Here is a 26,096-nt window from a genome sequence, read left to right on the forward strand (position 1 = left end):
GGCGCCCGCTTGTAACTTAAACCCATAACTTTGAAGGCAAGGCTTGCGAAAGCTCCCTTGGTAGCCAGCACACTCAGCGGCCTTTTTCCCCTCCAAGGTTATCTGGACTCTGGTGCCGCCTTCTCTGCTTGAGTCACCAGCACGAGGGCCGAGACCCCACTATCCTAGTCGCAGATGGTGTAGGCAGCCGCGACTCTACCTTAAGGGTGGACCTGGCCCAGAGCAGCGCGAAAGAGGGTGGTGGATTGGGGCGAGAGCGGCAAACTATGTAGTTCATTGAAGGGCAGCGTGTCCACCCATTGACCACTGTGTCTGGAATGCCAGTCCTGTTTTCCTTTCCGAACGCACTATAAACACTGACTAATTTCTAACACGGCTTTCTGGTCTATATCCATACTCATCTCACTTTCCCAACATCCCCCAGCCACTACCCCAAATGTTGCAAAAGTTTGGCTTCACTACCAGGTAAATAAAATAAAGTACATCACTTGGAAAGTAACACTTTATTAAATACTGTGTCATTTTGCGACATTTACATTTATCATTATAAAATTAACTTCTCTGTAGTTAAAAAATAAAATAACCTCAAACCATTTGGCCCCTGATAGGTGGCCCTTGAAACTGGGTGACTCCTGGCCATGCTTCAGGACAGGCAGAACTGGGCTTCCTCTGCTAGCAAATCCCTCGAGTTAGGTGCAGTGTTGACTGGGTAAGAGGCTAGTTTGGTCTGTCACTACTGCTTGAAGCAGCCAAATGTAGGAGCTTCAGGGCCATAAGCTGAAGGAAAGTTCTCCCTCCAGCAGCTTCTTGTGTCAGAGGTGGAGAGTAAAGGGCAGCCTCTCCCCCACCCACCTGCACTACAGATAAGTGAATGGTACGTCCATCAGAACCGTGACCACTGAGGTACCCTCTCCTGATCCAAGCAACCCACAAGGGCTCTAGCTAACCCTGTACTGCATCCCTGGTGGGTTTCTTTCTGGATACTGTTGTGGCTTTCCGATTCTTTCCTAGGGCCAGGAGTATGAGATCTTGGCCTCCCCTGGACTAAAGAAGCAAGAGAAAACACCAAAAGCACTGTGGGCCCTCTAAAGCATGTGCAACCCTCATGAGTAACTGGCCTGGCCCTAGGTTGTTGTTCATGCCTCCCTACCCAGAAGTGGTCCCTCCGCTGGCTGTAGAAAAGGACTTCGCACTGGAGTGGCACCACTGGTAACCCTCTCAACTGTCAACATTTACCCAACATCATAGGCTCTGGGACAGATGTAGGTCTGGCTTATAACTCTCAGGGTTCTGAGGGGCAGATATGATCTGTGATAGAATTAAGGCAAACCGGCCAAATGAAAACTCTAGGCCAAATTCCAACATCTTGGGACTTTGGAACAATCTATGTGAAATATCAGCCCCACCTGGAGGTAAGTAGGGCGAGAAGATGCTGAAGGTATGGGATAGGACATTTCCATGAGAACTTCTAAATCAAAATCCTCAACCTACCACAGATTCAAGGCAAAGAGTGGCTGTAGATACGTGTGTGCTTTGACTAGAACCTTTGCCAAGGTAAAGGAGCTTTAGCTGCTCCTCATAAGTGGCTAGTGGAGACACAGAATAGGCTGTGATGGTCAGCGTATACAACACACATCCAGGATGCAGAAGCGGGCACGGCAAGTAGGGCAGGGCACACGGCTGGCCAGCCAAGTGTCAGGGCGCTGGGGGTCCTGGCGGCTGGCAAACCACTTGCCCATGCAAGTGAGACACCACATGGGACGGCAGTAGCACTGCTGGCACTCGCCCACCGCTGGCTCCTGGCAAGTCTTCACTAGCTTCACACTGGCCCGTGTCTGCATGCAGCCTATGCAGGCCTCGAGCTCCTACAGAGAGGTCGTTGAACAAAAGGGGTTACAAAAAGGCCTACAAGATGGTTCTAGGAGAAGGGAGGGGTACCCCCCCCCACACAATTTCCCACTTGGGCCAGCCCCCACCTGGTTGCTGGGCACTGAATAGGCTGGGTTGACCTCCACCAGCGATGCAAATGTTTCTAGGAAGAGGTCACCCAGGCTCTGGCGGATAACCACATTGGCTGCACTTCGGATTGGTGCGTGGAGCTTCTCACATAGTTCACCATATTCTGCTGAGTTCAGCCTGGAAGAGGCATGGCTTGATGAGCTGAGCCAATCTGCCCTTGGATCCACAACCTAAAACCACCCAGAACCAAAAATAGGCAAGGCAGGGAAACAACCACCTCAGTGAAGAAGCCACTAAAGATGGCCCCGTAGGCCGTCTCCTCATCCCCAATAGAGGATAGGAAGAGCCTGGAGCTGAGGTACCACCAATCTTCATTCCTAGGTGATCTCAAGAAGCTGGAGGGACAGCTCGATGAAAGGCAAAAGGAACAGCAAAGAGAACACTGAAGGCAAGAGGGCTCTTGAAGGAAGACGGCTCTAAAGGGGTCAACTGACTGAAGTCATATAGGCCCAGGAGTATCTCAGTCCTGCTCCACCCTCAGCACCTCATAAGAGGTTCATGAAGAGCAGACAGTGAAAGTCTTGTGCCATCCAGAACCACCATGCACTTACCGAATATCAAAGGGCTGCATAGCGGGGCTGGTGCTGGCCACACGTATGGTAAGAAGCTGCACAGGTAGGTTTGAGTCTGGTGAGAGATCATGCTGCCGAGACTCTGTCACAGTCAAGTGAACATCCTGTTGCTGAGCCACATGCACACGGTATGTTGTCACCTTCATTACCCATGTGTCTGTCACAATCACTCTAGCACCAGGTGCCCCAGTAGCAAACTTGTCAATCCGCCGGAACTCCGTGTTGATGGAAGAGGCAACCGCTTGCCAACCTGACTGTGGAAGGGCATAAAGGGCCAGGGTTTGGGCCAGTGGGTGTCGGGTCCACTTGTCCCAGGACCAGTAGTAGATCAGGGTACAGGAGACAAGGGGAAGGGTCACGGCCAGGAGAAGGAAGAGCTGCCAGGCCTCTGAGGCCTGACCAGGGGAGTAGAGCTGCTTTTCTGAAGCTGCAAAGCACATGCCCACGTAGTAGCCTGCAGAAGAAAAGACATCTCAGGGCAAGCCCAGGCTGTGGGGTGCTACCTTCCTCCCGTGGTGACCCATCTGAAGACCACTGTGCTTGGGGGAAGAGAGGAGCTACCTCTTTTTTATTGCCAGCCCTGAGTCTTGCCCTGGAACCTAGAGCACGGTTAGCTCCCAGAACATATCACCCTGACTCCTGCACCTCCACAGCTGGCCTGCCTCAGCCTTAGCCACAGCAGTGGCACCACGTTCTAGAGGAGCGTGTCTGCAGCCTTAGCCACAGCAGTGGCACCACGTTCTAGAGGAGCGTGTCTGCAGCCTTAGCCACAGCAGTGGCACCACGTTCTAGAGGAGCGTGTCTGCAGCCTTAGCCACAGCAGTGGCACCACGTTCTAGAGGAGCGTGTCTGCAGCCTTAGCCACAGCAGTGGCACCACGTTCTAGAGGAGCGTGTCTGCAGCCTTAGCCACAGCAGTGGCACCACGTTCTAGAGGAGCGTGTCTGCAGCCTTAGCCACAGCAGTGGCACCACGTTCTAGAGGAGCGTGTCTGCAGCCTTAGCCACAGCAGTGGCACCACGTTCTAGAGGAGCGTGTCTGCAGTCTGCTACTACTATTTCACAGGAACTGCCAAGTACAAAAAAATCAAAGTTGCTGGGCACTAGGGGCACACGCCTTTAATCCAAATACCTGGGAGGCAGTGGCACGTGGATCTCTGTGAGTTTGAGGCCAGCCTGGTCTAAAGTGCTTGTTCTGGAACAGCCAAAGCTACACAAAGAAACCCTATCTCAAAAACAAAAACAAAAGTCCTAGAAAAAAGGACTGTGAGTTCGAAGTTAGTGTGGTCTACAAAGGGAGTTCCAGGACAGCCAGAGTTGTTACACAGAGAAATCCAGTCTGCAAAACCCCCTCACACACACACACAACAAAATAAATAAAAACCAAAGGAAACACATGACTGTGTAGAACTGACCACAGGCCTATCTAAGGCAGTTCTTTGGCCTACATCTTGGTCTCTTAATTTTGCATCCTCTGAGGAGGCAGATCCAACATAGCCCATTTCAGAGCTGGGACACTGTACAAGAAAGTAAGCAAGTAGAAAAAAGTAAGCAAGTACTCAATGATTGGGCATTTGTAAGAACAAAGGAACCAGTTTTAGGGCCCTGTTGGCCCAACAGGGAAAAACTCAAACATGGAAAAGAATTATAAAGTAGATGGTAAGGTACTGTATGAGCAGGCTCCAATCTGCCATAACCAACAGTAAATGTTGACTCTGAGCCACCTCACTACATGTCAAACTAACTTGTTATAGTTATACAGCAACAAAAGCCAGCTCTACTGTCTGCCTGTTCTCAGTATAACTGTCATGGGTGACTTGTGCTTGCTAACATCCGGATCCTTGTTGGGGCATGGGAGTGCCTATGAGATGAGCATAGCTAGGGGGCGTCCAAAAATCCAGAGACAGCCCTTGGTCAGGGGTCCTGCCTCAGAGCCCCACCTTCTGTATCTGCCTTACAGGGCACTAGGTTCTCAAGCCAAACAACTACCCGGCCATGCCAGCTCCATCTCCATTTCTTCAATGGGGTAATCTAACGCACCTTCCTCTCAAAACAAGCCTGAGTGCTTCTATTACCACACCTGCCTCCACCTCCCCGGAGCCCAGGCTGCTGTATCCTCACACCAATCATTCCTGTGCCAGAGCCACAAATATGTCAGGCCATCAGACATCAGTTCTCCCAGACCTGCCTTTCCGTGTCCCTGTATCCTCCAGAGGTCTCCTTCATCTGCTTCCTAGCCTCCAATCCCTGCTCTATCCCAGCAGTTCCCCTAACGCATCCTCCAAACAGCTGACAGATGGGCCTCTCAAGGGTTCCCACTAGCCTGGCAAAGATGACTGCAACCAGTGTTCCCAACCTTGACCGTCATCTATGCCCGCTCTCGCCACGCCCACCTTCCCCTGGCGGCCCTCCGACTCCTGTTGTAAGGAGTCAACAGGAGCCCTTTCCTAGAAACCGCCCAACATGGCAAACACGCTGAACGATGATTCTGCACTCCATTCACAGCGACGTAAAAGACCGGGGTCCGCCCTGCCCGAGCATCCCTCGCAGACCAGCGCCTGGGCCGTCGCCATCCAACAGGGAAGAGCGCTCGGCTTACAGCCTGGGCTGCAGGGACCCCGATCGCTTGCACCTCCGTTGACCCGCATCTGTGCCGCTTCCGGCGAGGAACCTCCTCACTCTCGGAGTGCCCGGCTAAGCGCCAACCACTGGCCGGTGCTCAGGAGGCTCACCCAGCGGCAGCAGTGAATGACACAGAAGCGTGGCGGAAGTGCGACGAAGGTGGTAGGGCACGAAAGCGGCGTCCTCGCTGCCCAGCCAGCCCGACAACAGGTTCTGCACAGTGAGCCCGGCCGAGTAGAACTCGTTGGGCGTGAACACGAAGCACACGGCGAAGACCAGGTAGGCCAGAGTGAAGGTCACCTCTGGGCTGTCCATCGCGACACCGCTCAGCGCGCCGGTAAGAGACAGGGGCGTCCAGCTCCGGACGGTTGGTAGGTTGTCGCCGCCACCGCAAAGCCGCCCGCGAAGCACTCTGGGAGACGGAGTTCGAGTCAGGCCGCCCAAGGGGCATTCTGGGAGACTGAGACACGCCTGTCAAGGGGCCCGCAAAGCATTCTAGGAGATGGAGTCCCGCCTGAGTCTACCCGCGGGGTCCTGTGGGGGACAGGGGACAATCTCCCCATCGAGTGACGCGAAGACCACTCTGGAAGACAGTCTCGTTAGGCCGCCCCGGGAACTGTGGGGAGACCCTCGGAACCCCGCGCCGACCCACAAATCGTGAGCCACCCAGAGACCCCCTGCATGGGTGCATCCTCTCCCCTTACAAGCAGCTCGGAGAAGGCACTGCAGCTGGTTCTATTTAATGGCTGAGAAAAGTCAAGCCAGGGCGAATTGCTATCTGACTGCGTTCGCGGCCGACCCTGAGACTGTCGGGGCGATGGTGGACACCACAATGTCCGGCTACCGACTAGCCGACTTGGCCAGCAGTCCCACGAGCCCCGATGCTCCCACTGAGCCCTCAATCCCGGAAGCGGAACTGCGTGCGCGTGAAGGGCGGGACCAGGACGGCCTGATATTGGCCGCCCGCGTCTGTGGCGTTCTGGTCCTGCCGCGCGCTGATTGGCCGCGGGACGTCAACTCTCGGTATTTGAATCTGGGGCGGGCTCACTCAGCGGCCGTCGGTCACGGACTGCGAGAGTTGAGCCGGTTGGAATTCTTTCATCTCGGTTTCTCCAGCTCGGATTCCTAGCGTGGAGCAGGGACGCCGCTCCTCCCTTGCGGTGGGCGGTGGGCGTCGGCGCGGGCCCTCAGCAGTAGGCAGGTAAAGGGCGACTTCCCACGTCCAGCGGGCGAGGGGTGGGGATCAGCCCCGCGGATCTGGATTCCTACTGCCTGGGTTGTGGCTTTCATCCGCAGCTTCTCTCTCTCCTTTTTTCTTTCTTCTCTCTCTGTCTCTCTCTCTGTCTCTCTCTCCTCTCTCTCTGTCTCTCTCTCCCCTCCCTCCGTCTCTCTTTCCCCTCCCTCCGTCCCTCCGTCCCTCCCTCTCTCCCTCCCTCCCTCCCTCTCCCCCTCCCTCTCTCCCACTCTCTCTCTCTGTCTCTCTGTCTCTCTCTGTCTCTGTCTCTCTCTCTCTCTCTCTCTCTCTCTCTCTCTCTCTTTCTTGTTGTTGTTGTTGAGGGCCCACCCCTGGTTCACCCAGCCCTCTTTTCTGGGCTAACGGATCCCTCAAGCTTCCTAGGCAGGACTGATGCCTGCGGGCTGCCTTCCGGATTGGACCGTGCAGGCCGGCCTGCCAGTGATCTCGGTCTGACCCAGCTGATGTCCTCCAAAAAGGCCGCGCGTAACTATTTATCTCCTTAGGTTCCTGTTCTTGTCGAGTGTGTCGTGTATGAGACTTGCGTTTCGGAGCCAGGACATCGCCCCAGGTCTCTTTCTTCCACCTTTTCTGCAAAGCTGTTCTGTCTATTGTCTGTCGTTCTGAAGCCCCTGTCCCAGGGACAGTTTCTTGTTCCTCGGCCAGTGCCTTCGAGTAGGTCTGCTCCCTCTCCCACCCCACAATTACTCCTGCACCAAGAAGACAGCAGAACCCAATTCTGACTTGTCAAGCTTTGTACCACGAGCTCCCTCCAGGGGCTGGGGATATGACTCAGCCAGTAACACGCTTGTCAAACAAGCATGAGGACCTGAGTTCAGGTCCTCAGCAACCACCTAAAAATTGTGTGGCATGGCTGTACCTGCCTGTAATCCTAGCACTGGGCAGGCCGACTGGAGAATCTCTGCAGCTTACTGGCTAGACAGATAATCTTGCTGAATCAGTGAACTCCAGGTTCAGTTAGAGAATCCAATACGGTAGAGAGCAATTGAAGAAAACACCTCACGTCAACCTTTGGCCTCCTCTTTACACAACACCCCCCCCCCCAAACAAACCCACAAAAATCCCGTCCTAAGCAAAAACTGTACAGGCAGTTCACCTAAGGCCATACAGCCCAGAGGCCTATGCTTGAATTCCACAGCCATTCCACCGCCCTTTCCCCATGCTTGCTTTTTTTTGACCAGGACCCAGGACTGAATGTGTCCTTCCTGTTACTTGATACTGTCAAGCTTTGAAAAATATTACTAAATTTGGGTGTGGTGGCACTCACCTTTTTTTTTTTTTTACATTTTTTATTGATATTTATTGAGCTCTACATTTTCCTTTGCTTCCCTCCCTGCCTCTCCCCCTCCCCCCTTCAATCCTCCCCCAGGGTCCCCATGCTCCCAATTTACTCAGGAGAGCTTGCCTTTTTCTACTTTCTACTTCCCATGTAGATTAGATCTATGTAAGTCTCTCTTAGTGTCCTCATTGTTGTCTAAGTTTTCTGGGATTGTGATTTGTAGGCTGGCTTTCTTTTATGTTTAAAAACCACCTATGAGTGAGTACATGTGATAATTGTCTTTCTGTGTCTGGGTTACCTCACTCAAAATAATGTTTTCTAGCTCCATCCATTTTCCTGCAAAATTCAAGCTGTCATTATTTTTTTTCTGCTGTGTAGTACTCCATTGTGTAAATATACCACATTTTCCTTATCCATTCTTTGGTCGAGGGGCATTTAGGTTGTTTCCAGGTTCTGGTTATGACAAGCAAAGCTGTTATGAACATAGTTGAGCACATGTCCTTGTGCCACGATTGAGCATCCTTTGGATATATACCTAAAAGTGGTATTACTGGGTCTTGAGGAAGGTTGTTTCCTAATTTTCTGAGAAATCTCCACACTGACATCCAAAGGGGTTGTACCAGTTTGCATTCGCACCAGCAATGCAGAAGTGTTCCCTTTTCCCCACAACCTCTCCAGCATAAGTTGTCATCAGTGTTTTTGATCTTGGCCGTTCTTATAGGTGTAAGATGGAATCTCAGAGTTGTTTTGATTTGCATTTCTCTGATGACTAAGGATGTTGAACATTTCCTTAAGTGTCTTTCAGCCATTTTAGATTCCTCTGTTGAGAGTTCTCTGTTTAGGTCTGTACTCCATTTTTTTTTATTGGATTATGTGATCTTTTGGTGTCCAATTTCTTGAGTTTTTTGTATATTTTGGAGATCAAACCTCTGTCTGATGTGGGGTTAGTGAAGATCTTTTCCCATTCTGTAGACTCTCGTATTGTCTTGTTGACCATGTCCTTTGCTTTACAGAAGCTTTTCAGTTTCAGGAGGTCCCATTTATTAATTGTTTCTCTCAGTGTCTGTGCTGCTGGGGTTATATTTAGGAAGTGGTCTCCAGTGCCAATGTGTTCAAGTGTACTTCCCACTTTCTCTTCTATAAGGTTCAGTGTGGCTGGCTTTATGTTGACCCATGTTTTCTAATAACCAGTTTTTCAGGCCAAAAATCCTAAACATTGCTCTTGATTTCGTTTCTCCTTACCCCATGTCCTATGCACCTTGCTGAACAACCTAGACTATCTCTCTTTGACTCCAGGGACCTCTGGTTCTGTCCTTTCCCCTCCCATCTTTTCTCATGGGCTCCTAAAGCAGAGTCAGCAGCAACTTATCTTTGTGATGACCTCCCTCCCCAGTACCCCTCCTCACTCTTGAACCAGAGAGCTCCCAGGGCCTCACCCCCAAGAATCTATACTCCTCTGCCTCTATCTCCACTTCCCAAGTGTTGAGATTAAACGCGTGCACCACTACTGCTCAGCTTCTCTGGTTTTCTTAGAGCCAGGATTACATCCCTTAGCTCTTGCCCTACAGTGTAATACGTTAATGGAAGTCATTCTGATCACCTGGATCTCTTTCTTTCTCAACCTGAACTCTATTAGCAATTGACTCAGAAGGTGGCAGTATACCTGATACAATACAAGGGACTCAAGCTTTCTCTGGCAGGTGACACCTACTTGAAGTACTAACTGTACCTGTGAAGGGTCTAGCTTTACCTCTTCAGGAAGAGATACCTCCCTGATGTATTTATGGGGTGTTTCTGTACATGTACTGCAGCATCATTGATTTCTTAAGGACTAACATACATTCTGTTTAGTCAGGCCATGGTGGTGCACACCTTTATTCCCAGCACTTGGGGGGCAGAAGCAGGCTGATCTCAGTGAGTTCGAGGTCAGTTTGGTCTACAAGAGCTAGTTCCAGGACAGCCAGGACTGTTATACAGAGTAACTCTGCCTCAAAAAAACTAAAAATAAGCCGGGCGGTGGTGGCGCACGCCTTTAATCCCAGCACTCGGGAGGCAGAGACAGGCGGATCTCTGTGAGTTCGAGGCCAGCCTGGTCTACAGAGCTAGTTCCAGGACAGGCTCCAAAACCACAGAGAAACCCTGTCTCAAAAAACCAAAAAAAAAAAAAAAAACCAAAAATAAATAAATAAACTTTTTTTTTTCTTTTTCAGAATGAGTCTGCATATCTTAAATGACGAAAATGTGCCCAGTGAAAAAAGTTCAGAAAGCTGTGACTTCCTGTTTGCACAACCGGAACTTACCGGAAGATCCTCTGTTCTTCGTCTGTCACAGAAAGAAAATGTGCCACCCAAGAACCAGGCTAAAGCTGCCAAGGTAAATGGGGACTGTAATGTAAGTACTTCAGGTGCTTTGGGGTTGGCTTTCTGAGCACCTTGGCTAGCATGGGAGGGCTTGTATCATGGAACATGTACACTCTCCTCAACCTTTCACTAGGTGACTTTTCAGACACCTCTTCGGGATCCACAGACGCGCAGGATCTTAAGTCCTAATGTGACCAACAAACTCGAGACTTCTTTTGCTCTGAATGGCACTGTTGAATTAGAAAACAATCAATGTGTCTGCTTACAGGAAGAGAAGTAAGTGTTGATGCCATTAATGTCCTGTGCGTCTATCCTCTCTGGGGTTCTTGCAAAAGCCTTCAGTCCTGTCATAGCTAGACTTTTTTTCTCTGATCATGGCCCTAAGTGCAGAATCTGGCATAGTTAGTGGAGAGCCAATGATCAGATGGTTGGACTGTTTTCATTCCATGCTGGAATCTCTATTTCTAGAACTAGATGGAATGACTAAATCTCATTTCCAGAAAAGATTATAGTTTCCTTCCTATGGCGTTCTACTCATCTCTCCCTTCTACTTGAAATCAGCACTTCCCTCCCACACTCAACACTTGGAGAGAGCAGATAGAGCTCATAGACAGAGAAATTACCGTATGATCAACTAATTGAAGCTTGCAAGATGACTCCCTTGGTACTGTTTGCTACACAAGCATGAGGGCCTGAGTTCAGTCCTCAGTACCTACATTTTTAAAAGCCAGAACATGGGCTGGAGAGATGGCTCATTGGTTAAGAGCACTAGCTACTCTTCTAGAGGTCTTTTTTCTTTTTTTTTGTTTTTGTTTTTTGTTTTTTCGAGACAGGGTTTCTCTGTGGTTTTGGAGCCTGTCCTGGAACTAGCTCTTGTAGACCAGGATGGTCTCAAACTCACAGAGATCCTCCTGCCTCTGCCTCCCGAGTACTGGGATTAAAGGCGTGCGCCACCACCGCCCAGCCTCTTCTAGAGGTCTTGAGTTCAATTCCCAGCAACCACATAGTAGCTCGCAACCATCTGTAATGAGATCTGATGCCCTCTTCTGGTGTATGTGAAGACAGGATTCATGTACATAAAATACATAGATAAATAGATAAACTTAAAAAAAAAAAAAAAGCCCAGAACTATACACCTTTAACTCTAGCCCTAGTGAGGTGGACATAGGAGAATCTTTGGGGCTCTCTGGCCAAATCAGTGACCTCTAAGATATAAAGTGGAGAATGGTTGAGAAAGATACATCAAGTGTTGACTTCTGGCTGCTTAGGCACACGTACATACATATGTATAAATGTACATACACCACGCATGCACAATATGCACACACACACATCCACATATCAGCACGTAAACATCCACAAAAGAGGAACTAGTAAGAACAGATGTGGCTGGAAGGATGGGGAGAAGCTTCATCCGTAGGTGCATTAGGCATTTTCCTGGCAGGAATCCTACTAAAATGACAAGCAGCACAAGCAGCTACTAAGGCTTTGCCTGGAAAGAAGGGTCTTGGAATTAGCACTTCGCCAATCTGGTACCAAGGACACGTTTTATCCAGGACAGGAGATTTTGTTCTGTTTTTACTGATTCCACTGTTTAAAATTTATGTGTGCCTCTGTGTGTGTGTAAAAGCATGAGGAATAAAATGTCACTCTTGTGCTCTTTAGTGTCACGACATTTCTCCGGGGTTGTATACATTTCTGTCCTATTAAATCACCCCTAATTCTGTTGTTTAAGTGAAGTGTCCTTGTTAATTTACAATTTCATTTTGTATTTTTCTGAAGTTCAGTCAGATGAGGTTGGTGTTTAAGTCAAACACTGTTGGTCTCTAACAGCCTCAGAAACACAGAGCCGGCAGTTAGCACTTGGCTGCTATGAATGTAGCCTACTTTGAGGCCAAGGAAGTTTTTGTCTCTACCTGTACTGCTGGGAGGGTAGCTCTGAGTAGCACCAGTTATGAGTGTCACTTATGAGCTTATTCTTGGTAGCCTAGGCATGCACGAATCATGTTGCCATTCATTAATTTAAGATACTCTGGGGGGCTGGAGAGATGGCTCAGAGGTTAGGAGCACTGGCTCTTCCAGAGATCCTAAGTTCAATTCCCAGCAACCACATGGTGACTCACAACCATCTGTAATGGGATCTGGCACCCTTACACATGCAAACAGAATACTGTATACATAATAAATAAAATCTTCAAAAAAAAAATGAGATACTCTGCTGAGTATGAACACTAAGGACAGCACAATACCCAGGTGGTAGCTCATGGAGCTCATTTGGTACAGGGTGGGGGAACGAGCAGAGTTATCAGCTAGGTACTTGATATATCGGGGATTATCTTCTAGTATGGCCTAGATCCCAACCTATGAGGTGGTGTGGCAGTCTTTCGGTTCTTACCTTCAGAAAGAATGGACCTGGACAGGCTTCAAAGCTACAGAGAAACCCTGTCTCGAAAAACCAAAAAAAAAAAAAAAGAATGGATTCAGTCAAGAGGGACAGAAGCAGTTTAAGTAGGAGTTTATTTAGCACAGAACAGTTCAGTTAGTAAAGCTAATCAGAACACTCCAGACCTGATTTATACGGCCTCAGCCTGCCCCAGGAATGTAGGCAGCCTTGAGCCAGCAGCATGCACCCAGACCCTTTCCATTTGTGTTCATCTAGTTCTAAGAACTCAGTCCCACTGGCCCTCTTAGGCAGATGGGGCCACAGACCCAAGTCCTCAAGAAGAAGCCACTGGTCAAATGTCATCCATTCAAGTCATGACTCCATAAGGCTAGAATTTGACTTATCTGATGATACCACCAACACAAAGGTGTCTTCACCAAGGAGACTGGCAGAGAGACCTGGCCTCCAGCCTCTCCTGAAGAAATCAGAGTCCAGCCAGGAGCAGGCCCCCAAAGAAGCAGAAGAAAGAGATGGTGGGACCAGAGAGAGAGATGAATGTCCCCAGCCTGCTTTCTGGGGCTCTTACCACCTTAACTGGGAAAAATTGGATGACTCCAAGTATAATGACAAAAAGGCTAAGCTCCCAGAAAGTCCCAAGAACAGGTTGGCCTTGCCTGTGACTGAGCAGCTGAGTGCTGGGCCTACAAACGTGGAGAACTCTCCAGGCCAGTAGGAAAGGGGAACATTGTCATGTCAGGAGCAGCTTCCTCATGGTGTGTTTAACCTGGGGCATAAGTCCAAAGATGCCACTTCTTTTTTATAGGTTTTTTTTTTTAATGTACATTGGTGTTTTGCCTGCATGTATATCTGTGTGAGTGGTGTCAGAAGCCCTGGAACTGGAGTTACAGTCAGGTGTGAGCTGCCATGTGGGTGCCAGGAATTGAACCTATGTCCTCTGGAAGAGCAGCCAATACTCTTAACCACTGAACCGTCTCTCCATCCCTTATGCTACTTTTTTTTTCTTTTTTTTTTTTTAAAGATTTATTATGTATACAACTTTCTGCCTCCATTTATACCCACACGCCAGAGGAAGGCGCCAGATCTCTTTACAGATGGTTTGGAGCCACCATGTGGTTGCTGGGAATTGAACTCAGGATGGAAGAGCAGACAGTGCTCTTAACCACTGAGCCATCTCTCCAGCCCTCTGATGCTACTTCTTTATGTAGCCACCATACTACTTCCTTCATAGTCTCAAGACAAACAGGTTTCAGGTTTATCCAAAGCTGAAACGGAACAGCTTCCTTTCGCAAGACCATGGGAGAGGTGCTCCACAGTTGTCTTCCTGGAAGCACAACACACATTACAGCATAACCAGCAAGCAGTGCAGGTAGTTCACCTCTAATCCTAGCGCTGTAGCTGAGGAAGTCAGGTCAAGAGTTTGAACCAGACTCTTGTCTATGTGGTAAGACCATCTCTCCACAAAAAAAAAAAGAAAAAAGAAAAATGAAAAAGGGGGCTGAAGAGATGGCTCAGAGCTTAAGAGCACTGACTGCTCTTCCAGAGGTCCTGAGTTCAGTTCCCAGCAACCACATGGTGGCTCACAACCATCTGTAATGAGATCTGGTGCCCTCTTCTGGTCTGCAGCATATATGTAAGGAAAATGCTGTATACATAATTAATAAATAAATCTCTAAAAAAAGAAAAGGAAAAAAGAAAAAGCATGGGCTACCACTCAGGTGGAAGCTGATTGGCACCACAGCAACCGCTGGCCTTAGGTACTCCAGGAGGTAGCTATGACACCAGCAGCCAGTGTTACCTCCAGAGAAACCTCATAACTTTCATGTATCTTTTAGCATAAGCAGCTTTTTAAGTGAACCAGCATAAGAGGGAGGTAAATAATAATTTAATACCAGAATAAGGAACATGAAGAAGACCCAGCTCTGATAACTCTTGTCTCTCCAGTCAGCTGCCGTTAGCCCCAGTGGATGATACACCTGTGGTTCAGTTGGCAGCCGAGATCCTAAAAGCAGAAGGTGAGGTCCAGGTATGTATGTGTGCACAGATAGATGCTGTCTCCATTGTTACATACTGTGTAGAAAAAAATAACAGGGCATCAAGGTGTAGTGGCACATGCTTTTAATCCCCGCACTTGGGAGGCAGAGGCAGGCAGAACTCTGAGTTCTAGGCCAGCCTTGTCTGCACAGTCTCTAGGACAGCCAGGTATACAGAGTGAGACCTTGTCTCAAAGAAAAAGGGGCTGGAGAGATGGCTCAGAGGTCCTGAGTTCAATTCCTAGCAACCACATGGAGGCTCATAATCATCTGTAATAAGATCTGGTGCCCTCTTCTGGTCTGTAGACACACATACAGACAGAACACTGTATACATAATAAATATTTAAAACAAAAAATACCATGGCAGAGAAGCCACCAGCAATCTTCTGGTGACAGGATGGGATACAACACTGCTATTTCCCTCCTCTAGAGCTGCCTCCCCATCTGGGTTTATTATAAGGAGATTGGGTAAGGCAGAACCTCCCACTCAGGACCTCACTGTACAAGGTGATGCTGACTTTCCCTCTAGGTGGGAATCCTGAATTCTTCAAGTACTTCAGCTTCCACAAGTTTTCTGGACAGTGAATTGGTAGCGCCTCCTGCTGAGCCAGTTCTGGAGCCTTCTCATCAGGGACCAGAGCCTATCTTGGATAGTGAGCTGGTGGCTCCTCCTGCTAAGCCACTTCTGGAGCCTTCTCATCAGGGACCAGAGCCTACCATGGATAGTGAACTGGTTGCTCCTCCTGCTGAGCCAGTTCTGGAGCCTTCTCATCAGGGACCAGAGCCTACCATGGATAGTGAACTGGTGGCTCCTCCTGCTAAGCCAGTTCTGGAGCCTTCTCATCAGGGACCAGAGCCTATCTTGGACAGTGAGCTGGTGGCTCCTCTTGCTAAGCCAGTTCTGGAGCCTTCTCATCAGGGACCAGAGCCTATCTTGGACAGTGAGCTGGTTGCTCCTCCTGCTAAGCCAGTTCTGGAGCCTTCTCATCAGGGACCAGAGCCTATCTTGGATAGTGAGCTGGTGGCTCCTCTTGCTAAGCCACTTCTGGAGCCTTCTCATCAGGGACCAGAGCCTACCATGGATGGCAAACTGTTGGCGCCTCCTGCTGAGCCAGTTCTGGAGCCTTCTCATCAGAGACCAGAGCCTATCTTGGACCTAAAGGAAGAGAGCTTCAGAGACCCAGCAGAAGGTATGCAACCCTAAGGTGTCACCATCAGTTTCCCTTAAATCCTGCAGATATTTAACATTCTTGTAGTTTGCAGGTAGTTATTCCACAGGCTGTTTCTCTGACTAGTTCACATGCAAACTTTTGTTCCTTCAAAAGATGAGATGTTGGGCTGGAGAGATGGCTTAGCGGTTAAGAGCATTGCCTGCTCTTCCAAAGGTCCTGAGTTCAATTCCCAGCAACCACATGATGGCTCACAACCATCTGTAATGAGGTCTGGTGCCCTCTTCTGGACTTCAGGTATACACGCAGAAAGAATATTGTATACATAATAAATAAATATTTAAAAAAAAAAAAAAAAAAAAAAAAAAAAGATGAGATGTTGCTTTAGGGTTACTATTGCTGTGATGATACACTATGACCAGCCAGGCAGTGGTCGGTCATAATACCTTTAGTCCTAGCACTTAGGAGGCAGAGGCAGGCAGAGTTCTGTGAGTTCAAGGCCAGCCTAGTCTACAGAGAAAGTTCTAAAGCCGGGCGGTGGTGGCGCACACCTTTAATCCCAGCACTTGGGAGGCAGAGGCAGGCGGATCTCTGTGAGTTCGAGACCAGCCTGGTCTACAAAGGGAGTTCCAGGACAGGCTCCAAAGCTACAGAGAAACTCTGTCTCGAAAAACCAAAAAAAAAAAAAAAAAAAAAAAAACCTAAGAGAAAGTTCTAAGACAGCCAGGGCTACACAGAAGCCCTGCCTCAAAAAAAAAAACAAAAACAAAACAAAAGAACACTTACTAAGGTCTGGGTTTGGTTCCCAGCACCCACATGGTAGCTCACAACCACCTGAAACTCTAGTTCCAGGGAATCCAGTGTCCTCTTCTGAGCTCCACAGGATTCTTTTTGTTTTGTTTTGATTTTTCCAGACAAAGTTCTCTGTAGCTTTGGATGTCCTGGAACTCACTCTGTAGACCAGGCTGGCCTCGAACTCTCAGAGTGCTGGGATTAAAGGCATACATCACCACTGCCTGGCATTTTTACTGAATTGTTTTGTTTTGTTTTTCTTTTCGTTTTCTCCACAGGCTTCTTTATGTATGATATTTACATAGCTCACGCAAGCAAACACATACACATAAAGTTAATTAAAAAAAAAAAATTCACCAGGTGGTAGTGGCACATGCCTCTAATTCCAGCATTCAGGAGGCAGAGGCAGGCCAGTCTGCTTTACAAAGCAAGTTCCAGGATAGCCAGAGCTGTTATACAGAGAAACCTGTCTTGGAACCTGCCCCATCCCACCCTGCCAAAAAAAGAAGAGTGATCACACTCTGTTGAGTACTCGGGTGCACAGCCCTCGGTACCTGCAGTACTTGAGGGAAATGTCTACCATTATTTACTGTTTCAGTTCTAGGTACCGGCGCTGAAGTAGATTACCTGGAGCAGTTTGGGACGTCTTCGGTAGGTGCTTAGCACTTGATGGCAGCCCCAACTGAAGCCTGTGACCCAGTCAGCTGAGGCCATTTACGCTTGGTGCCTGGAGCATCCTGCAGTTCCTGTATAGTGTCTGGTCATAGAGTCCTAACCCATGTGTCTCCCTCACTCCCAAATAATCCTGGACCCATGAGTGTGTGTTGTGGTCTCCTAGCCCCCTTTGCTGGCTCCTGGGGTTGTGTCTGTTAAAGCAATGGTGAATCTTGATGATTGTTCGTGTTCTTTCTCTCCTCCTCCCAGTTTAAGGAGTCAGCCTGGAGGAAGCAGTCTTTGTACTTGAAATTTGATCCCCTCCTAAAAGAAAGCCCTCGGCGGCCAATGCCAGTGGTCCCAGTGACAAATAGGTACGTCCCTCCTTTGAAGATGTTCATACAAGCTAGGCAGACTAGTGGCTGTTACTAAGTATAGTAACTGATTCAAAAATTCTAGAAAAGGGTTAACTGAATTAGAATAAGTAATGGGGGCGGACAAACAGGACATGGATCAGATAATCCACGTTTTTTAATAAGGAGGGAGCTCTCCCATGTTCTCTTCACACAGGCCACCTAGGAGACACAAGCAACGCACAATAGGGTACCAGAGTGGGCCAGGTCTGATAGTATTTGCTTTCATGAGTGGAATTCTTGTTCCACAGTCATGCCTGTTCTTTGATGAGTCCCCTATGACAGCTTGTACTATAAAGGCAGGTCTGAATGGTTGGAAAGAAGCCATGGGGCCTCTAAATCTGACATTTATGGGAAAAATCCAGGCTAGTGTCTGCTACTTTGGAAAAAAATATAGTCAAAGTCATATTGAGAATTACCTGCTAAATCTAACACAAGACCCTTGAAACCAGAGAAGAAAAGATTTGCCACTTCTAACTAGGTATTCACCCTGTGTGCTCTGAAGACATTCCAATAAGGTATCTACCATGGCTGTGCAGCTTGCTATGAGAAATGAATCATGGCTTATAGGAGGAGTGAGTAGACAGGCAGGGGAAGGGGACATGAGCCAGTAACTCCAGGCCCCGTGCTACCTTCTAGCCTGTGTGTGCTTGTTTTTAGAGTAAGACCCAAACACAAAGCTTGTTAAGACAGCACAACTGACTTTTATGCCCTATTCAATACTCATCATGAGGTGATCTTGCTGCCTGTTTGGTTTCAGTGAACAGGATGCAGATGAGCCTGGCTTGGGAAATCCAATAGAAGGCAAGCTTGTGGACTTAGATTTCTCAGGAGCTCCAGATGTTCCAGTAAGCACTTTATCATCATTGGAGCAAATTTTGTGGTCTCAAAAGATGAATGAGATCTTGAGGGCCTATGTTTTACCTCCACAGGTGCCAGGCCCACCCTTGTGTGTCCTTGAGCCTAGAGGCCTCCTTCTGACTGAGCCTTTTGAAGATGTGCTACAATACAGCCAGAAAGACCTAGACGCACTGGTAAGAAAAAGCTGATTGCCGGGTAATGGTGGTGCACGTCTTTAATTCCAGCACTTGGGAAGCAGAGGCAGATGGATCTCTGAGTTCGAGGCCAGCCTGGTCTACAAAGTGAGTTCCAGGGCAGCCAGAGCTAAACAGTGAAACCCTCTCTCAGAAAACTTAAGAACAAGAAGAAGAAGAAAAAAAAAATGGAGGCTGTTTTGGAGGAGTAGCTGAGAGCTAGGTACAGGTTATTCTAAGTGCAGTTTGTACTCTGACCAGATACAGGCTGCCTACAGGAATTTCCTACATGCTTCTATGTCTCAGAAATCAATGAATAACCCCAGGACAGGCCTGAGGGTTCCACACTGAATTTAGGTCTGTGGTACCTGCTGGATACAGCCTAGTGGAATGTGGTTGTGGCGCCCTCTTGTGGCTATTTGGCCAACACACTGAGATACTCCCTGGGTACCTGCGGAATTCCACCGCAGCAGGTTGCCTTCATGAATATGGCCAGCAGCCCTACTTCTTGGCTTTATGAATGGAGTTCCCATAGCTCAGTGGCATGACTCCAGAGACCTTGGATGTGAAGGAAACAATCCCTAGTAAGAAAGACACCCCACAGACTTGTGATTGTGGTCCACCTGCCAACCCAGGTATGTGGCTTCTAGGTGAATGCAACACAACAGGAGAACTTGGAGCTGAGGAGCAAGTATGAGGACCTCAACAGGAAGTACTTGGAGATGGGGTAAGATTGCAGCACCAGTGCTGTGACCTAGTCCCACTTGCATGATGAGCCACAGATACTCATCTTCTCTCCTCCTATAGGAAGATCATGGATGGGTTTGAGAAGATCGTGTACAAGTCAATGGGTGAGTGCTAGCTGCATCCCTCCCTTTGTGTTCTGAGATAACAATATATCGCCCATTTCTTCTCTTAACCTGTGCTCTGGAGCCACTGAGGGTGAGGTTCAGTGAAGAGAGGAGGTACCCATGTGACTGACGTTCACTGAACAGCTGGCAGCCAGAGCTCTAGTGAGGTGAGGGACAGACACAATGCAGCTTGTCACGCCATGCCCTGTCCTGCCTTCCCCTCCCCAGAGATGACCGCAAGTATTAGAGTCGAGATGCAAGTGTCTTGGTAGGGGTCTACGAAGCCGACAGTGGCCAGGACAGGTCTTCCTGTTCTTCCCCCTGAGACCCATAAAGCACATGAACCCTAAGTCTACCACACTGGCACTTGCTTCTTCCAGTCTGCTAAACATCTTACCTTAAGCATCTCATTGCTAGGTCCTGGGCCAAGCTCCTCATGAGGCTGACATGGAAGAAGCAGATATGTTCTAGATCTGTCACATCCCAGAGAACATGAAGGGGGAAGGGTGACCGTTGTGTTATGGGACACGTAGTAGTGTCCATACCTGCTGCACCCTGTCCTGGCTCCCCATCTCTCCTGCTGCTCTCTCACCCCTTGTTTTGGGGCCGTTTCTGGCATCAGTGTAGTAGCTGCTTCCTAATCCCAAATACTTAACTTTTTAAGAGGAGGCTGAGAAACAGAAGGAACTCGCAGAAGACAAAATCAAAAAGGTTCAAAAGGAGAGAGACCAACTTATTGCAGACCTGAGCTCCATGGAAAAGTCCTTCTCTGACCTTTTCAAGAGGTTTGAGAAGCAGAAAGAAGTGATTGAAGGCTACCAGAAGGTGCGTTGTATCCCCTTTGATCCTTGTTTTACAGGGCATAGCCCATAAGAGTGGGGCCACGCCTTTAATCCCAGCACTAGAAAAGCAGAGACAGGTGGATCTCTGTGAGTTCGAGGCCAGCCTGGTCTATAAAGCAAGTTCCAAGACAGCCAGGACTGCTACACAAAGAAACCCTGTCTTGAAAAACCAAAAACAAAAGGAGTGGGGCCATGAGCTGTGCTATTGTCTCTGATCCTGGTACCAGGCCAACGAAAAGTAGTTGATGTGCTATCAACAAGATAAACTGTATCCAGTAGGTTCTGGTGGAGAAGCACAGCCAGATCTGTGAAACACAGGCTTCAGCTGTTATGGAACCTCAGAGGAGACTGGGGGTTTCCCCCATTCAGTGGTGGTATGCCTGGAATACATGAGGCCCTTGGCTCAATCTCCAGCAGCACCACATGCATCCATGCTCACAACACACACACAGCCTTGCAAAAAAAGGCAAACTGAGCCAGGGTGGTGGTGGCACATGACCTTTAATCCCAGCACTCAGGAAGCAAAGTTCAAGACTTGCCTGGTCTACAGAGTGAGTTCTAAGACAGCCAAGACTACACAGAGAAACCCTGTCTCAAAAAACAAACAAAAATGTCAGGTGGTGGGCAAACTGGACTTTCCCCATGGTGTCTATGGAGGAAACAAGTCATTTTGGGAGCCAGCTAACTCCTGCTACATGACCCTCAGTAGTCAGCTTCCACTGTGAGTATGAGAGGCCCAGAGAGTGCGTGGGGAGCAAGGCTGCATGCATCCCACCTGGTTGTGCTGCTGCCGTGTGCAGTGTGACTTGCACTCCTAAGTAGGAACTGATGCCGGGTACTACTCCGGGGTTCAGACCCAGATGTTTGCACCTTGATGGTGGGAGAGACGTAAACATACATCAAGAGGGTTTTTCTAAAGGGAAAATGCCAATTTCTGTATCACTAATGTCCCCAAAAGCCTTAAGTCTGCCCCTGCCCCTGGGACTCCCTATATGCCCAGCCTGGATAGGCCTGGCTCTGATGGGACAGTGCACCATTAATGTTCCTGTCTGCTCATTCTCAAGAATGAAGACTCTCTGAAGAAATGTGTTGAGGAATACATAGCGAAGATTGAAAAGGAGGGCCAGAGGTACCAAGCACTGAAGGCCCATGCAGAAGAGAAGCTCAACCTGTGAGTACCAGATGCCCGTCTTGGGAGGGAGGCCTAGCTAACTTGTTGCAGGGTCAGGCCTAACCTGTGTGTCTGTTTCTGCCCAAGGGCTAATGAGGAGATTGCCCAAGTGCGTAGCAAGGCCCAAGCAGAGGCACTGGCCTTCCAGGCAAGCATAAGGAAGGCACAGATGCAAATCCACTCATTGGAGAAGACTGTGGAACAGAAGGTAGGGCACAAACTCCAGGCCCTGCTCCGGAGTTGACTTTGATATAAGGATTGCCTGGCCATATCTTTTGTTTTGTTTTTCGGTTTTTTTTCTTTGTTTTTTGGCTTTTGTTGTTGTTTAATTATATCCCTACTGGCCGTTTCTCTCAGGAAGTCCAGAACCAGCCTTTTCCTTTCTAGTCTCTTTTTTACTACTTGAGATGGGTGGGACCTTCCTAGCCAGTTGCCACTCCCTCTGAGACCCTACAGAAACCAGCCTTATCTTTTCTCCTTCAGGCTAAAGAAAATGATGAACTGACCAGGATCTGTGATGACCTCATCTCTAAGATGGAGAAGATCTGACTGCAACCAGTCATCTCTCTGCAACTCTCTATCTGCCCATTTCTTTGTCTGATTTGTCTTTTGTGTGTGGTCTTTAACCCCTATTCATTCCTAAGTTATATTACTTTGAAGACTAAAGTTTCTTAATTTCAAACTCAAAGTCAACCCAGGTCCTGTTGTTTATAACAAGCTCACTTGCCTCTGTTTTTCCAGGTAGTTCAGCTTTTCTGAAAGTATCTTTCTGTGGTCCTTATATAACATTGGTTCTCAACTTTGCTAATGCTGCAACCCTTTAATACAGTTCCTCATATTGTGATGATCCCAAACTATAAAATTATTTTCATTGCTACTACTTCTTTTTTTAAATAAATAAATGTAAACTTTTTTTTTTTTTTTTTTTTGGTTTTGGTTTTTCGAGACAGGGTTTCTCTGTGGTTTTGGAGGCTGTCCTGGAACTAGCTCTTGTAGACCAGGCTGGTCTCGAACTCACAGAGATTCACCTGCCTCTGCCTCCCAAGTGCTGGGATTAAAGGCGTGCGCCACCACCACCGGGCCAAATGTAAACATTTTTTAAGGATTTATTTATTATGTGTACAATATTGTGCCAGAAGAGGGCACCAGATCGCATTACAGATGGTTGTGAGCCACCATGTGGTTGCTGGGAATTGAACTCAAGACCTCTGAGCCATCTTTCCGGCCCTCACTGCTACTTCATAGCTGTAATTTTTGCTCCTATTATGGATTGTATTCTAAATACTGTGTTTTCTGAGGATCTTAGGTGACCCTGTGAAAGGGTCATCTGACCCCCAGGTTGAGAACCTCTGTTATGAAATCCTGGGGAGGGAGGTGGGGTCTAGTGAATCTGGTTAGTTCAGAGACTTCCTGAAACTGTTGAGTTACTTCCTAGAGATTCCCTGAAGAATGGAATGTTTTGTCTCCCTTTAGAACATTCTGTATCTTAAGAAGTTTCCCTCTAAGATGGAAAGTTACCTCTTGGAATAACTGGCTACACAAAGCCCAGCTCTGGCCTAAGACTAAAGAAAGCCATTACAGGGGCTGGAGAGATGGCTCAGAGGTTAAGAGCATTACCTGCTCTTCCAAAGGTCCTGAGTTCAATTCCCAGCAACCACATGGTGGCTCACAACCATCTGTAGAGGGGTCTGGTGCCCTCTTCTGGCCTGCAGGCATACACACAGACAGAATATTGTATACATAATAAATAAATAAATAAATATTTAAAAAAAAAAAAGAAAGCCATTACATATTCCTGTCTGTGAGAAAACACCTCTTGAGCCTGCTTATCAAGCGTGGCAAGAAACACGGCAGCATGCAGGCAGCCTTGGTGCTGGAGAAGGAGCTGGGAGTTCTACATCCTGATCCTCAGATGGCAGGAGACTGTGTACCACACTGGGCATAGCTTGAACATATGAGATCTCAAGCCCTCCACAGTGACACATTTCCTCCAAGTCCACACCTGCTTCAAGGCCACACCTCCTAATAAAGTGCCACTGGGCCTTTCCTATTCAAACCTAAACCTCACACACCCTATCCTTGAGACCTTGGGAACAAAAGCCAAATAGACCTAAGTTTCTTTTTTTTTTTTTTTTTTTTTTTTTTTTTGGTTTTTTCGAGACAGAGTTTCTCTGTGGCTTTGGAGCCTGTCCTGGAACTAGCTCTGCAGACCAGGCTGGTCTCGAACTCACAGAGATCCGCCTGCCTCTGCCTCCCGAGTGCTGGGATTAAAGGCGTGCGCCACCATCGCCCGGCAGACCTAAGTTTCTATATAAAACCAAAAGCTAAGCAGCCAGGGCTTGATGAGTTCGGTGCTGAAGCTGCTGAAATGGCACAAGCATATAGAAACACCAACATCTACATCTGCTGCTAAGGCAAACAGTCGAGATTCCATGGAGCAAGGAGCTCAAGCAGACGTCCCTGAAAAAGAATTGCTGTCTCAAGAGGGCAGTGGCAGCTCCCACTGGTTTCTAGCTTTCCACTACCCTGCAGATGAAGGAAACTGGATCGTGCTACACCAGGACAGACACTTAAAGGCTCAGTGTCTAGAGCGGGGCAGTGGTGGTGCTGCACACCTTTAATCCCAGCACTTGGGAGACAGGCAGGTGGGTCTCCGAGTTCTAGGACAGGCTCCAAAGTAGACCATTTCAAATCAAGCAGCAACCAGGGTTAGCGCCTCAGACCCCTGTGTAGTGCAGGAGTGGGGCTGGGCACACAGCATGTATTCAGCTTTAGAAAGTCCAGGAATTTTGAACAGGCATTGGCCCAGCCTCTGGTCCTTAACACAGCTGTGACCTAGTCAGCCCCCAGAACCATCAAGTAGGCTGAGGAGATCTGAGTCCGACTGAGACTCAGTACTGTTCATGCTGTAGGGGCTATGCTGTAGGGGCTAGTATACAGTATACAGGGATATGCCCACACCTGTGCCTGAGCCTGAAGCAAAGTGTTTCCTCTCAAAATGGAATGTGGGTCCCACCCAAAGAGAGACCCAGACCAAAGTGTCAGTCACTCCAGAAGTACGCACCCCTCAGCCAGGACCTGCTGTGGGGACTGCCTGCTGGTCTGCAACTGGGGGCTGAAAGTCCTCAGGTAGCTACCACCAGGAGTTGAAGCCATCTGGGTGTGTTACCATAGAGATAAGTGGGGGCCTTTATGGAAAACAGACCCAGAAGCTCAGTAGCCTGGGCCTCCCAGAAAACCAAAGTTGAACCTATTTGGAGGTTAGTGTCTTGCTAAGGCAAAAGGCCAATAGAGCGAGATAGGCATTCCTGGGACAGACACCTGGCCAGCTTTGTGGGGCAGATATCCCTAGATCTTGGGCCTCTATGGTCAGCCCAGTCTCTGAAATTCACTACCATGTTCTCCCAGATCCACGACCTGACTGTCTCCTAGGACCATGCCACTATTCCTTGCCAAAGACCCATCCCACAGCAGCCCTGCAGAGATGGGACAAATACACTTTCACCTAGGGGTTCTTTATTTATTTTTGTTGGTTTTCTGAGATGAGTTCTCCATAGCCCTGGCTGTCCTGGAATTAGCTCTTATAGACCAGGCTGGCCTCGAACTCACAGAAGGCTGCCTGCCTCTGTGCTGGGATTAAAGGCGTGTGCCATCACTGCCCGGCCTTTTATTATCATTATTATTAACATTTTTCCCCATTTATTTTACATACCAACCAGTTTCCCTTCCCTCCTCCCCCGCCACACACACATCTAGGGGGTTCTTAATTGCTGAGCATGGCAGAGCCTGCCAGGCTCACTTCACAGACAAGGGTGCTGAGGCCCAGAGAAACGGTACTTGCCAGCTGAGAAAGGCTAGCCAGATGCAGGACATGGCAGCACCTCTCTCACCTGACCAGCTACCCACAAGGAGGGCAGCAATATGGTGGCAAAGTTTTCCTGCTGCTTGAGGTACTGCTAAACGCGTTGAGAGGTAGAAGGCTGTAGCCAGGCCTTCTCACTGGCTCTGTCTGCCTGGCCTCTCCAGTCCTTCTGAAAGCTGCCCTATCTCCTGCTGGGGCCTCTTCCAGCCAAGTCAGAGTCTGTCCAGAGAAAGTCCTGTAGGGCAGCTGGAAGCATTAGGGTAGCCAGCCTGGCCTAGGGCCATGCTGAGGACACCGGCAGCCCAGCAGCAGCCTGGGCCGAGCCACTTCAGGACAAAGAAGCCTTGTATGGCTGAATGGGCATTTATCCTGGGGGTTGAAGGGAGCCCTGGCACTGGTCCTCCATGAGTAAACATGACCCTAGCTGGGCATACAGCAGCAAGGCCAGACTTCCGTAGCCCTGTGTCCCTTGACATTACACAGTGGGTGTTTGTGGGCCTCCTGCCAGGGCAGAACATGGGAACAGGGAATGCCCTAGAGGCAACTGGAAGGCAGCAGTGCACAGAAGTAAAACATCACAGAAACCCTTCCCACAGTGCCACAGCTCCCCCAGCGAGCAGTCCAACTCCACTGCTGAAGATGACATGTGAGTCTCCCTACACATGTATATGCTGAAGCCCAAGTCCCTGACAGGATGGTATGGGACCCTAGTGATCTGTGAGGTCAGATCATGAGAGTAGAAAAGCCTGACAAGAGGAGTGTTAGCC

At 48.7% G+C, this 26,096-nt stretch overlaps 2 protein-coding genes across 6 annotated transcripts; one reads left to right on the plus strand and one right to left on the minus strand.

Annotated features, from left to right (window-relative positions):
* Window positions 1-490: 490 nt before the first annotated feature.
* On the minus strand, window positions 491-5,707 carry Tmem129 (transmembrane protein 129, E3 ubiquitin ligase). 3 transcript variants are annotated; one of them, XM_057771953.1, is made up of 4 exons: window positions 5,512-5,707; window positions 2,571-3,045; window positions 1,977-2,136; window positions 491-1,865 (listed from the first exon to the last, which is right to left on the minus strand). In XM_057771953.1, exons 1-4 carry the CDS (start codon window positions 5,660-5,662, stop codon window positions 1,617-1,619), a joined length of 1,035 nt encoding a protein of 344 aa, XP_057627936.1. In that variant the 5' UTR covers window positions 5,663-5,707; the 3' UTR covers window positions 491-1,616. The 3 variants fall into 3 exon arrangements, with proteins under 3 accessions (XP_057627936.1, XP_057627935.1, XP_057627937.1); XM_057771952.1 differs by having other exon boundaries at window positions 5,322-5,633; XM_057771954.1 differs by lacking the exon at window positions 491-1,865 and having other exon boundaries at window positions 2,075-2,189; window positions 5,322-5,634.
* On the plus strand, window positions 5,590-22,365 carry Tacc3 (transforming acidic coiled-coil containing protein 3). Of its 3 annotated transcripts, none has more exons than XM_057771949.1 (15): window positions 5,590-6,412; window positions 9,956-10,136; window positions 10,239-10,381; window positions 14,451-14,532; window positions 15,071-15,731; window positions 17,101-17,153; window positions 17,427-17,530; window positions 18,330-18,417; window positions 18,502-18,603; window positions 19,254-19,330; window positions 19,411-19,454; window positions 20,119-20,279; window positions 21,361-21,467; window positions 21,555-21,675; window positions 21,951-22,365. In XM_057771949.1, the coding sequence occupies exons 2-15, from the start codon at window positions 9,957-9,959 to the stop codon at window positions 22,014-22,016; spliced, it is 1,989 nt and encodes a 662-aa protein (XP_057627932.1). In that variant the 5' UTR covers window positions 5,590-6,412; window position 9,956; the 3' UTR covers window positions 22,017-22,365. The 3 variants fall into 3 exon arrangements, with proteins under 3 accessions (XP_057627932.1, XP_057627934.1, XP_057627933.1); XM_057771951.1 differs by having other exon boundaries at window positions 9,956-10,118; XM_057771950.1 differs by lacking the exon at window positions 5,590-6,412 and adding an exon at window positions 6,987-7,016.
* Window positions 22,366-26,096: the final 3,731 nt, after the last annotated feature.

The sequence above is a fragment of the Chionomys nivalis genome, chromosome 6 (assembly GCF_950005125.1).
Source record: "Chionomys nivalis chromosome 6, mChiNiv1.1, whole genome shotgun sequence".
Taxonomy (NCBI): Eukaryota; Metazoa; Chordata; class Mammalia; order Rodentia; family Cricetidae; genus Chionomys; species Chionomys nivalis.